This window comes from Elgaria multicarinata, chromosome 18 (assembly GCF_023053635.1).
Source record: "Elgaria multicarinata webbii isolate HBS135686 ecotype San Diego chromosome 18, rElgMul1.1.pri, whole genome shotgun sequence".
NCBI classification, from domain to species: domain Eukaryota; kingdom Metazoa; phylum Chordata; class Lepidosauria; order Squamata; family Anguidae; genus Elgaria; species Elgaria multicarinata.
Window position 1 is genome coordinate 23,928,038 of NC_086188.1, and position 13,233 is coordinate 23,941,270.

A 13,233-nucleotide genomic window follows, 5' to 3' on the forward strand; every position below is an offset into this window, starting at 1 on the left:
GTTAGTCCAGGTGAACACAAAGTACAAGTTGAAGAAGCGAACACGCGGTGTAAGCAACCAGCCACAAGCCTGTCAATCCTGCCTTTGGCAAAAGATTGCTACATCGAACAATCATCGCAACTGATGCAAGCAATGGTGAAAATGCAGGAGGCAAGATCAGTGGAGGAAGGCCACAAACCCTCAATGTGGCCACATGCCCCAAAGGTAATCTCAGATATTTGGGCACAACATCAAAAGAGGGGCCTCTTGTGGAGACAAGACTTGGAGGGATGTTCCTGAAGCAGCCATGGGCAACCCCAGGATCCCGTGCAACATTGCAGAGGGTGCTGGGAAGCAATATGAGGTGGCACACAATGCCTTGAGCTAATTTTGAACAAAAGATGTGGAAACATCATGGATTTGGGTGGGGGAAGAAAACACACATTTGAGAAGTGAAGAACTACGAGGAAAATATGTGATGCAAAATACTCAGAATTTACCTATGATTTCTCATCAGCAGCCTTGCATGTACTGATCTTACAGATCACATGCAGGGCCTTGTTTTGAAACTTGAGGTGTGGATTTCCTCTGAGCTCTTCTTCTGCCCAGCAATTTCTAATGGCCTTGGTGCTGGCGTGGCGGTTGTAGGCGCTCACTGTCACACAGGCTCCCTGTCGCCCACTAGGCCTCGGCCTGCTGGCATCTGCTTCAGCCCCCTCTGTAAGGATTCTCCTTCCCTGACTCTCTTTCCCCTCAGAAGGCCAGGCTGCTGCTCTGGTTCAAGCCTCTCTTTTTGCTAGGTTCTGAGGTCACTATTTAAGGGCTTTCTCACCTCCCTTTTGTTACCTGAACAATAAGTAACCCAGGTAGTTAGTTATAAACTCAAAGGGAACAAGAGCCTGGTTGATAATTTATAGCAGCATCTCAAATTTAAATGGAAAGTAAATATCAAGTTGTTAGCATTAAAAGAAAATCCAATCCTGAGAACTGGGAATGCAACATTCGGATTCCAATCGTAATGATCTTTTTGCCTACGTTTTCTCCTTTTCCTTTCTTTTGCCCCCATCTTGTTTCTCTTTCTTTACACTCCTTCGCCGGCCACAATCCCCCACCACTCCCCTGGGTAATGGGACTGGTGGATTTCAGAGTCCCTTCCTTAGCACAAGAAGGACCTTTGATCCCTTTGAAAACTAATTTGGGATTCCTGCCTTTGACCAAGCCTGGACTCAGGATCGCCACCTCTGCCACCATTCCTGGTCTTTGACCCTGAAGGCTGCATCCTTGTTGATTTCACTGAAATAAATTGGACTTGCAAGAGACAGAGAGGAAGGAAGGTAAGAAGAGCCCCTGACAATGCTTTGTATCTCTTGAATTTGACCCTATCTGGCTGAGGCTGGCCTGTGGTACTGCCTGGGACAACAGAAGTGGTGTTGCAATTTAATTCCAGAGCCCCAAGTGCAACTGTCGTTCTCAACCCAGCCACCCCCAAAATCAACTCCCATCCCCAAACAGACCATGCCCTGGTTCTTCTTCAGAAAATCGAATTCCCTTTCCCCAATCCTGCCTTCCCAAATTGATTGGCTTATTATTTGTAACGTTTAATTCTCCCATGAAATCTTTTGTTTGCTCTTGAAGGAAATCTTTGTTTGATGTTTCAGGGGTTCTCTTAAATGAATATAAATACCATATTTTAATTTCCCACAACTATAAATTGAGCAGAAAATGCATGTGCGTTAAAAAAAAAAGAGGCTGCTTTTCATAGCACAGTGGTTTTCAGACTTTTCTGAATTCCACGAGCCCCTTCAGCATTGGCCTGTCTACCAGTACAAGCAGTGCAGAAGTAACGCCCTAGCATGCACCCCATGTTCCCTTGAGGCTGCACATTGCAGGGTAAGAGGAGTAGTGGTGGGCAAACTGCCTTTCAGGAAAGTTTGTCTACCATTACTGATCTTCTGTGGGACGAGAGGAACTCTTGCTAAGCTCTTGAGGGACCTTGGGGTTCCGAGGGGCACAGCTTGAACCCCAGCTCTAGTAGATGAACAAGCCTCAAAGGGTGCCCCTGCTGGAGGAGATGAAATGGCATTCTCGGCTTCGCTTGTGAGAATGCATGAAGAACGGAGTGGCGTTATGCTGCCGTTTCCCCTTTCTCCACCAGTACGCTCATCAGCCCATGCTCTCCACTGGGAAATAGCATATTGTCTCCCCCCCACCCCGCCCCTTGTGAATGGAATAGCTGCTTGTGAGCTCCTTGTCCTTTATGGAAAAAAACTACCCTCTCCTCGGGGTGGGGGAGAGGAGTTACTCAGCTATGAAACCTGCCTAGGTACTTTTGGTGTTATCAGTACATTTTCTAAGGCCAAAGTCCAAGCTGTTTCAGCAAACGGAGTGAACTAATGGTGTGGAATGGAGCAGATGTTTACTCACATTCTATCCTACTGGATACAGGGTACAATATAGTTAGCTGCAGAACATGAATTTCCTGTATCTAATCCAGGTGCAGCCATACTATGGGGTGAGGCAGCCACCTCCAGATCCAGAGGCAGATTTGGGATTTGAAGGCAGAAGAATGGGAGGACCTGTGGGGCAGTTGTGTGGTCTTGTGCAGCTTCTGTTAGTTTCCCTGTGGCTTGCACCACAGAATTTTCTGCTGGCTTGTGTCTATAATCCCCCTAAATCCTACAGCACTGCTGAAGCATCCCCCAGAAGCCGTTGTATATGTTTTTAAGATGTGAGTGGGGAAGGAAGGGAAACTAAAGCTTTTATTATTTTAATTAATAACTTTATGAAGCACAGAACATTGCTGAAAACATGAGTTTATATATAATAATGTTAGTACAATTGCATGGACAAAAATGTGAGTTTATGTATATTCATGAGTTCCAAACAGAATTTCTTAAGTGTCACATGTAACAGTACTAACCATGATAACTGCAACATATAGAATTTGAGAGCCACTGTTTTCAGCTAGTCAGAGCCCATGCATCAGACTCGCATCTGACTTTACTGTGACATTTTTGGTCACCTAACAGAGGTGGCAGACTTCAGCCTTACAGGATCTACTTTATTTTTTACTAGAATTCTGAGGTTCACCAACCAGAGCCAGATGCAAAATGGTGGCTCAAAGGGTGGGGCTAATTACCTACTGCCCCACATGAGCTATCCCTAGGATGATCAGGGTATACAAGTTCTGATCAGGAATGCCAACAAAAATACTGCCCAACAGAACTGCACAAAGACTTGGTCAAAGTGCAAGTGATTAGCACTCATATGGGAAGATGGGAATTCAAGAGTAACTGCATTGGGAAGGCAAGGTGTGAATGCACGGCAAAAATGGTGATCTTGGAGCTGAATTACTGGTTTATATATTTTGAGGGAAACCAGTTGTTGGCAAGCACCCTTAGTGTGGAAGAACAGCAAGAAGAGAAGATGGTGAACAGAGTTCTTTTCTTAGGGTCAAGATTCTATCTATACCTCTATTGTAGAGGCAACAGGGGAGATAAAAGGATGTTTAGGTCCAGTCTTTCCCAACTTGGCGCCCTCCAGATGTGTTAGACTACAACTCCCATCATCCCCAGCCAGTATTGCCAAAGGGATTTGTAGTCCAACACATCTGGAGCACACCAGGTTGGCAAAGGCTGCTTTAACTATGACTGTCTCCTCTAGAGAACTGCACTAACTTGTTCCTTAGTGCACAACTAATCTGCATTTGAAGACTTGTGTTAAACCCTCTGGCCTGGGCCGGTCAAGGAAGAATTAAGAACAAAATCATCTAGAGCTGGCCTGGTGCGGTGGCTATCAATGTGAGCTAGTTCACCTCTGGTTCAGATCTTACATCTGCCATGAATTCAGGTGGACTTAGACAAAAGGTGCTCCCCACCTGTAATATGTGCATAGTAATACTGACCTACCTTACAGGGTTGCTGGAAGGATTACTGAGATGCTGTGTATGAAGTGCTTTGACTGCTTAAAAAGTGCTATATAGAACTTTTGTTGCAATGCCTTTGCTACGTGCTGAAGATTAGATACATCTGAACTACACCTGCACTAGGGAGCCCATTGGGAATATGCACCCACAGTACTCCTTCCAATATCCTTTCATCTACGTTCATAACAAGAGAGGAAAGGAGGACAGGTGTTTTCCTGACTTTTGTGGCTTCCTCTGAGACGAGACACCTGATAAATCATCAGAAGTTAATGATCAAAAAGCTTATCTGAGTCTTTTCGTTTTTAAATTTATAATACAAAAGAGAAATAATAACGCCACTGGATAATTAGTAACCAGGCCAGTTGCGAGGCTCCGGAAATCAAGCTGACCCTAGGTCTCAACACAGACTCAGGGAAAGATGACGAGGGGTCACAGGATGTGTGAGCACTGAAGGCGAACGACAAGGAAGGAACATGAGCAGCAGCAGCAGGAGACGAAGACTTTGGAGGAGAGGGGAAAAGAAAAGAAAAGAAAAGAAAAGAAAAGAAAAGAAAAGAAAAGAAACAATGGAGGAGGAAGGGGATTTGTGGAGTCCTAACACCTCTCTCCTTCTGCCGTCAGGTAAGAGAGTCTTCTTCCTTTGCCGCGACTAGGCTCAGTACGGCTGATTAATTTGTCTTGATTATTGCAAGGTGTTTTTTGCTTGATTTTAAACTGTCAGGATCACAATGTGTGTAGCATCTTCCCACTGCACACACACACACACACACCACAATAACACAACACATCCCCTGAAATGTCTCTCATTCGTTCCCAAAAGGAGGGTGGCCTGCCTTCAAGCCCTGGTTGGGTTTTCTCAGAGCTGGAATCAGATAACTGGATTAAATAGATCCTTAGTTTGATCTAGAGGGTCTGTTTTTCAGCTCATATTTTTTTCAGCGAGCCCTTTCAGATAATAAAAACTCATGTGAATCCTTACCCTGTATTCAGAGACATCTCCTCTCCCGCCACCCCAGTCCCATCCACAAGAAATGTTCTGAGGTTTCAGAGCAGCCTGGAGTTTTAAAAGAATAATTTTGCTTGATTCAAGAAACTCACTCATTGTTAGCAAGGACAGAAGACAAAGTAAGAAATGGAAGATTGTGCATTAAATTCCAGAAAAGCAAGATCCTGAGACAATAAAGGAGTGGTTTTAAGACAAATGGCTGAAATCAGAAAGCGTTTGCAAACAATGAACACATTCAGTACAAAAAAACTTTGGGAAACCCAACAGGGAGGTCTTCTTCCATCATCACTGGAGGTGGGTTATTAGTGACAATAAGAATATTAGGCTTAACTGCAGTAAAATAAATCAAGTTGCATGTATCTAAAACTCTCTACCTATGAAAGAATAAAGGAGAAGAGGCAATTAGACTCCTGCTGAGAAGGTTTGCGTTAATTTCTAGAGAATTCACTGTGTGTGTTCTGTCTAAGAGTGATAGCATGAGGTGGTTTTTTAAAAAACTTGTAGATCTTCACAGTAACAAGAAGATGGTTTATAGATTATTAAAGATAAGGCTGAGTTTGTGTATTTGTGTAACACATTGATGGTGCTATATAAATAAATAATAATAATAATAATGATAGTTCTATGGGCTCCAGTTAATGCCATTGGATACGTCTGCCATGGAAACAATTAAGTTGATGATCCCCACCACCACTGTTCTTTATAAAGCACTTGAAGATGGCTCACCACTTCCTTGGGGTTTGCACGGAGCTTCTTGGTTCTATATGGCTCCCCGCCTCCGCCCCCAGCCCAACCATTCACACAACATCTGAAATGGCGGCCAAAAAGAGGACAATGTTTGCTGAGAGTGTTCCAAAGTTCTCCTCTGACTATAGAAGCATTTCTGATCTGAATTGGATTTTGGGGCACTGTGCCTGAAATTTTAGATTTATTATCCTTTTCTTTTTTTCCTTTTCTTTTTTTGAATAATCTCAATGCGACGCGGAACAGTGTAAGTTGGGTCTTGCCAGGCAGTTGTGGAACTGACAATCTCTGAACCTTTACAGCAGTTGTGGACCCTAAGGTGCTAGTTAGACTGACTGAGAGGGAAGAAAAAGGAGAGAGAGAGAGAGAGAGAGAGAGGGGTGGGGAGGAACAATAGGCAGGAGATGCCCTTACTGTAATAGTCTGTCCACCACAGCTTTCTGGTGAGCAGCCTCTTCAGGGCTCAAGTTTTCCAGTTCCTTCATGATTGGAGGAGTGAAGTCTTCACCATCGTCTGAGGTCTCCTCCTCGGACATCCTAGACTCCCCCATTCCATTGGCAAGAGCTGTGATTTCTGCGCAAGGGTCTCTCTTCTCCGCTTGGATCGTGCCGATGGGCTGCTGACTTTCGCTGTGGTGTGCGTAGGGGTCCGACTCAGTCAGGGCTTTGATGAGGGTCTCCTTGCTTAGTCCAGATCCCAACAGGGCTCCCAGCAATTCCACCTGAAGGTGAGTCAGTTTTGAAACCATGGTCTTTATTTCTGCCCTCTTCTTCTAGAACCCAATCTTTGGACGTGATTGCGGCAAGCTTTCCTTTTTGCTACACCATGTTTCTGAAGTTACACGTCCAACCGTCAGCAGAGTAGAAATGGCCGCAGATTCTGCCTTTGTAACCCCCACCCCACCCCCCAAAATTCCCCAAGACAAAAAACAAAAAAACTAGCTGCTTCAGACCCCCCACAACTGTCCTGAGTCAGTGCTGATAAAGGGACCCTTGCCTATCTGTTTACATTGGAGCAATGCAAATTCTCCAAGGTTCATATTTATCTGTGTGCTTAGGCAAGTTACTGAACTTTGGACTTCGGCATTGCGGCAACAGTTCACAAAGTGCGCAGGGAGGGAGGGAGAGACGGGGGGGTAGGGGGGAGGAGAAAGAAGAGAGGAGTGATTGAGAGATGGCGCAGAAGACCAGCAAGAGCACAGAAGCAGACATGTTCTTGCACCTATTGAAGAAGAACTGTCAAGAGGAGGTTCTGGGCATGGCAAGACGTGGAATGGCATCTCCTAGAAAGGTAAATCACGTTTCCTAGGGGATGTGGCTTGCAAGTATAAACAGGACTGCCTCAATACGTTTTGGTGCCTGAAGCATTACTGCCACCACCATATTATGATGCAATAAGCCTTTCAGAGCCCAATCGGAATGCTTGGCTGTCTTCTGAGAGACCTTCCTCAGCCAGTTATACAATGGGCTTTTAGGCACACCATGATCTCTCATCCTTGGTCCCAAGTCTGTGAGATGGGAATAATGTGTACCTTTCTCACAAGCTGTGAGCGGAAATGAGGTAAGGACTGATCTTGCAGTAACTATGCTTCTGCCCTCCCTGAGGAGGCCCCATTGATACAGTCCTGTGGCAGTTTGAAAGACTAACCAGTTTACTGTGACATGTCCACTTTTTCAGATACCTGAAGTGGCCACTTAAGTGTGTGAATATACACACTCAACACACTCAATCTCAAATACGGATATGAAAGATCAAAGGCATTTTTTTATGACAGGCGGCCTCCCTCCACCCTACCAGTCCCAATGGTCTCCCCCCACCTCATTTTCATTAAGTGGCAAAAAATCAAGAAAAAAACACCACCCTTTCCCATTACTTTAATGTTTTCAGAAACGTTACACCTCTAGTGCAACAGCCACAGAATTAGGATGAAATTTCATGAGCTTTGATGTCAGGGTTATTCACTACTCACCTGGTCATTTGTGTGTTTCCCCCCAGGTGTCTGGCTAGTTCCTGTTCGCCTGCTTGGCCTTGGAGAGCTTAGGTGAAAGAAGGCCTTCCGGGTTAAGCATGCAGGCTGTGTGCAGGTGGCGGGTATGTATTTCCACGGGAAAGGAAAAAGCCTGCCTACACTTTCCAGAAGTCTGCTGTGTTTATTTTAAGGCAAACAGCTATATGAACCTGCCACAAGGTGCAAGACAGATATAGGGTGGGAGAGCTAAGAGAACCAAAGATTGCTAGGCCTGGTAAAATATTGGTTCAGTAGGCCTAGTCTGCGTCAGAGTAAATTTCTGGAAGTATTTGTATGGGGTAGTAGAGTCATTTGTACTTTGGAAAAGACAGACGGTGCAGTTAATTTACATCTTTTAGATATGTTGCCAACTACAAGGTACAGAGAGGATGTTTAAGGAGAAGTTAGGGACATTTCCAGTTTCTCAGGTGTTAGTCAAAATGTCACTAAGGACATTTTCAGAAGAGAAGCACTTAGCTTTAGAGTTAGGGGCTTAAATGAAGCTAGGCCACCATCTTCGTAAACTGCCCAGAGAGCTTCAGCTATGGGGTGGTATATAAATGTAATAATAATAATAATAATAATAATAATAATAATAATAATAATAATAACAACAACCGCCACCACCACCAATCAGTAAACATATAGCATAATAGATACCAGGTATGGTATTAGATAAAGGGCTGTCATAGGGCTTGTGAATATAAAAGAAAACTTAACTTGATGGGTTGGGCTGCTGCCTTCTATCCCAATCCTAAAATAGATTATTTTTGGTGGGAAGAGGGGACGGAGCCTCTGCTGGCAGGCAGAATTATTGTGACTATTTTCTTTCTCTTTCTGTGTTAACTATGAACAGTGCCACTGTGTGTGAATGAAACTTTATAATAAAAAGTAATTTATTTCACTCTAATTGGTTGTATGTGCAAGTAATATATCTGTATACAAACTCAGCAGTTTATTGTGTCAAGACATCCCATGTCAAATTCTAGCAGGCAGGAAAATAAAATCCTGTCTTAAGTCAAGATCCAAACAAAGCTCTGATGGTGTCCTTGCCCTGCCTCATTTGCAGAATTTTACCAGGGTTATAGAAGATGGCGATGATGGCGTTCATGGGTAACCCTGCCCACGCTTCCATCTTCCCTTCTGGGGGGAAACACGTCTGTGAAGGAGGAAGAGACGGAGCAGCTGCACAATGCCTTTTTCACTGGTAGCTCCAGGAGCCCCCCTTCTCCCCAGAAGCCCCCCTTTGTTGGAGAACATTCTCTCTTTGTTACAGGAAGAAGGGGTTTAACACAGGGAGAGTGTCCAGAAAGCACCCGTGCTAATGCCTGCCGTCCCCTTTGCGTCCTTCCCTTCCCTTTAAAATAGAGCCTGCGTGGGAAGGAAGCCCACTGTCAGGATGTGGATAGAAAGGAGTGGAGGACTCAAAGAAATGGGACAGGGGTGTAGGATGATGACTCCCCCCCTCCCCGAAAAGGTCATTTGCAAGCTCCGGCTTCCATCTCTCTGTCATGCCAAACCTCCTCCCCAGGCTTTTCTGCAACTGGTCACCCAAGCAGTTCCATGTGGTAGCGGGCGAGGGCCGCTGCTGTGACCTCCAAGCCGGTCGCCCCTTCTTCCTTGCCCAGGGTCCCATCTTCTCCCATCCAATATTGTGATGGGCAATTTGTTAGTATCCTACAGCTCACCCCTTTCCCCCTGGGGCTGACACTGCTTGCCACAGTATCCTTCCTTCTTAATTTAAAAAGTATTTATAGTCACAGGTAGAGAAGTAAAATTTCCGGAAATTTTGAAGCCATGGGGGGAAAAAGGGGGTCATTTTTGGTGGGGGGAATGGAAATTTTTGGAAAATTTGAAAAAAAGAATAAGCAATATTAGCATGTTTTACAGATTGAAAGTCACTTTATTACTTTAGGAACATAAAATGTAATTATGTACAAGTTGGTTTGGCATAAAATTACCATATTTGGTACAGTGTATTCAAACAATTATTACAAATTGAATTTACTTTTTAATTTTTTTACCCTTTTTTGTAACCAGTGGAAGGAACACCTGAATTGTAAGGGACCTCTTTCGTTTTGCCAGTTTATGAGGAGCAGGCAAAAAACAATTTAAAACAACAACAGAGGAAACCATCAACATTAGTAACAAAGGCAATGGGCAGAGGCAATTATAATTCCAATCTATAAAAAAGGGGCTAGGAATGACCCAGCAAACTATAGACCCATTAGTCTTCTGAATACCATTAGTAAATTATACGCAAGACATCTGTGTACAAAACTGTGTGACTGGATGGAGGAAGAAAGCATACTTGAGGATGAACAAGCAGGATTTAGGACAGGCAGATCTACTTTAGATCACTGCCTAATTCTGCAACATTTGGCAGAAAAATACACCCGTAGCAGGAGCTCCCGGCTATATGCAGCCTTTGTAGATTTTAAAGTGGCATTCGACTCAATCCCAAGATCCAATTTATGGGAAAAACTTAAAAACTCCACAATTGATAAACGCTTACTACGGTTGATGGCTAAATTGTATAGTAGCACCAGCCTTAGAGTAAGATTTAACAGAGAAGGTCAGCTCTCCAACCCAATTACAGCAAATAGGGGGGTCAAGCAAGGATGCGTTCTGGCCCCACATCTGTTTAACATATATATAAACTCCTTGATCCAACAGCTCCAAGCTTTAGACATACACTCCCCCAAAATAGCAACCAAAAGACTACCCATACTGCTGTATGCAGAGGATGCAGTCATTCTCTCCTTGTCTCAGATAGACCTAAGAAGAGCCTTAAAGGCCCTTGCCCGACATTGTAAGGAGGACCGATTACAAATCAATTACTCTAAATCAAAGATTATGATGTTTCCCAATAGCAACAAGATCCACAGATGGTATATAGATAACAATGGGATACAACAAGTCTCTTGTTTTAAATATCTAGGTGTCGTTTTCCAAGCTTCTGGAAGGAAAACAGCACAGATGAATTATATCTGCTCACTTGCCAAGAAAAGTTCAGCAGCCATTCTGAGATTCTTTCGGACACGAGGAGGAAATTTTATTCCAGCTGCAATTAAACTGTTTGTGGCAAAATCGAGAGCGCAGCTCTTGTATGGAGCACAATTGGGACCATTTTCCAACTTAGCCATATATGGGAAAATACAATCGGGCTTCTTAAGGTCATTATTTCTGACACCAAGAAGTGTCTCCAATGCGACATTACGAATGGAGAGTGGATTAATTAGAATTGAAGCTCATGTGTGGCAAATTACTATATCTACCTGGCTTAGACTTAAGCTGACCCCAGCGGGGCTGCTTCCCCTAATTTTCCAAGACAATTATCAGATGAAATGGTGGAACATTATCAAAGAGAAATTATGCACCTATGGGTTCTCTACAGAACATCTACTAGCCATAGGCTTGGAAAAGGCCAAAGACCTTGTTAAGCAGCGTATTTGGGATATTGAACTGCAGAACGATCTAAGCCAAATCCTATATATTTACCATTCTCCTCAAGATATACAGGGCGGTGGCCCTGCGGCCTATCTGAGCTCCCTTACATATTATAAATACAGGTGGGCATTTACTAGGGCTCGCTATAATGTTCTCCCTTCCAAGTTCACAGAAGGCAGATATCAAGGAATTCCAGTCTCCCAAAGGTTATGCCCATGTGATTCTGGTGAGATAGAGACATCCTCTCATGTGCTTTTATACTGCTCGTTCTACTCAGAGGCCCGGTCAGGCTTAATCCATCCTCTACTTCAGGACTTTCCAGGTAACACCGATGAATTTTATACCAAGTTCCTCCTTGCTGATAGAAACCCCTCAGTTACCTATAAGGTTGCTAAATTCTGCCACTTGGCTATGAGGACACGTCGTCACCTATTAACCTCAGAGGACTGTTAAATCTCTGGGAGATGGGAACTAAGGATCTGTACTACTTTGTATGGTTGCTGTTGCTGAACTAATGTTGTGCTGGTCTTGGACCGTAATAAAGTGATTGATTGAGTAACAAAGAAAATTGTGCCTTAAACATTTTATTCATCATGCTAAAATGAAACATTCCATAATCCATTTTTTTTCTTCATCCCCCCCCCCCCCCAATTTTTTAGAAAAAAACCAAAAAAAGGCTTTGTGTGGCGGGACGGTTCTCCTCTCCGCAAATTTTTCCAACACCACCCCGCCCCCCAGGCCTTCACACCAAAACTTCCTGACTGCTAGAACAGAACGACAATGGAACTGATTGCCTAGGGAAGTCGTGGCCTCTCCCACACTAGAGGCATTCAGGAGGCAGCTGGACAGCCATCTGACAGGGATGCTTTAAGGTAGATTCCTGCAGTGGGTTGGACTAGATGGCCTTGTAGGCCCCTTCCAACTCTACTATTCTATGATTCTATGATCTCTAGTCACGGGCAGCGGGCAGGTCATGTGCATGGTTATAGGTGCTGTTTTTATTATTTTTACTTTAAAATATGTTATTCTTTTCTACAACAAAATGGTGCAGTGGAAGCAAATACTATTTTATTCCTGTAATCATATGGTGCTATAAATGATTTTAAAATGTGAAACTGCACATGCTCAGAGTATTTCTTCTTCTGAGCATGAAGGTTGGATTCAATTTTGGAGACTCTCCAGCTCCACATTACAGAGGTAGACCTCGGGCCAAAGGCAAAGAGAATGGACGGCTGCTCTCTGGGAGGTTAAGCTAATTGTAAACTGACTGCTATGTATGTTTTTACACGTCTAGTCAATCTTGGCTCTAACATCTGAGTAGATGAGGCAGAGTAGCATGATGGAAAATGGGAATGGTAAACAATTTGGTGTACACACACACAAAAATAGTCTTATGTTTTTAGAAAAAAAGAAGATCTGAAAGAAAATGGTCATACAGACTCCATGCTGATAAAGACACCATTCCCAAATGGCCTCTGTCACCAAAATGTCATCAAAAGTTGGTTATTTGGCACATGAAACATTATGCTGCAGAGCTGAAATGAAAAATACTTAGATATTCCACTTCTCTGATCCATTCAAAATGCAGACAAGAGACATGAGAGGTCTTAATTTTAGAGAGGAAAATAGACTCCTAAATGCAGTTTGATAAGGGCAAAAGGAATTGCCATACTTAATCTGGCATTTGAACAAAAAATCCTGCTTCTGAAAATGAAACTACCATGACATTTTATTTGATAGACTTTTATAAATGGTGCCAAGAGAGCATGGATGCCTCACTCTGTTTCAGTCAAGGAGGCAGAATTGCGGCGGCCTGTCATGATTCTGTCCTCCTGTCCAGGTGCCCCATTCCACAGTCTTCCAGTTTTGAGTGGGGTCTCTGAAGGTGGATGCTTGGGGTAGGGATTCCGCTGGGGTTCTGCCCACCCCGCTTCCCCAGCAGTCTCCCTTGCTGAGCTAGCCATCCTCCCGACTGGCAGACTTCAATATACACACTAAGGCGACCATGAAATCCCAACTGGTATCTGGCCCAACTCCTTAAACAGGGCGCACTTCCTGTGTTGGGTGGGATGATGGTTATCTGGGGGATTGTTTAGAAAGTCATGAACAGAGTTTAGATT

At 43.8% G+C, this 13,233-nt stretch overlaps 2 protein-coding genes across 4 annotated transcripts in view; one reads left to right on the forward strand and one right to left on the reverse strand.

Annotated features, from left to right (window-relative positions):
* The window catches only part of HNF1A (HNF1 homeobox A), a 22,833-nt gene extending 16,414 nt beyond the window's left edge, over nucleotides 1–6,419 (reverse strand). Inside the window, exon 1 of the mRNA XM_063144303.1 lies at nucleotides 6,069–6,419. Within this exon, the coding sequence (XP_063000373.1) occupies nucleotides 6,069–6,403 (335 nt within the window). The 5' untranslated portion in view covers nucleotides 6,404–6,419. The remainder of the gene's footprint in view (nucleotides 1–6,068) is intronic.
* LOC134410782 (uncharacterized) lies at nucleotides 4,446–11,663 on the forward strand. Of its 3 annotated transcripts, none has more exons than XM_063144305.1 (4): nucleotides 4,446–4,525; nucleotides 7,651–7,746; nucleotides 8,733–8,870; nucleotides 10,605–11,663. In XM_063144305.1, exon 4 carries the CDS (start codon nucleotides 10,643–10,645, stop codon nucleotides 11,564–11,566), a length of 924 nt encoding a protein of 307 aa, XP_063000375.1. In that variant the 5' UTR covers nucleotides 4,446–4,525; nucleotides 7,651–7,746; nucleotides 8,733–8,870; nucleotides 10,605–10,642; the 3' UTR covers nucleotides 11,567–11,663. The 3 variants fall into 3 exon arrangements, with proteins under 3 accessions (XP_063000375.1, XP_063000376.1, XP_063000374.1); XM_063144306.1 differs by lacking the exon at nucleotides 4,446–4,525 and adding an exon at nucleotides 6,324–6,945; XM_063144304.1 differs by lacking the exons at nucleotides 4,446–4,525; nucleotides 8,733–8,870 and having other exon boundaries at nucleotides 6,324–7,746.
* Nucleotides 11,664–13,233: the final 1,570 nt, after the last annotated feature.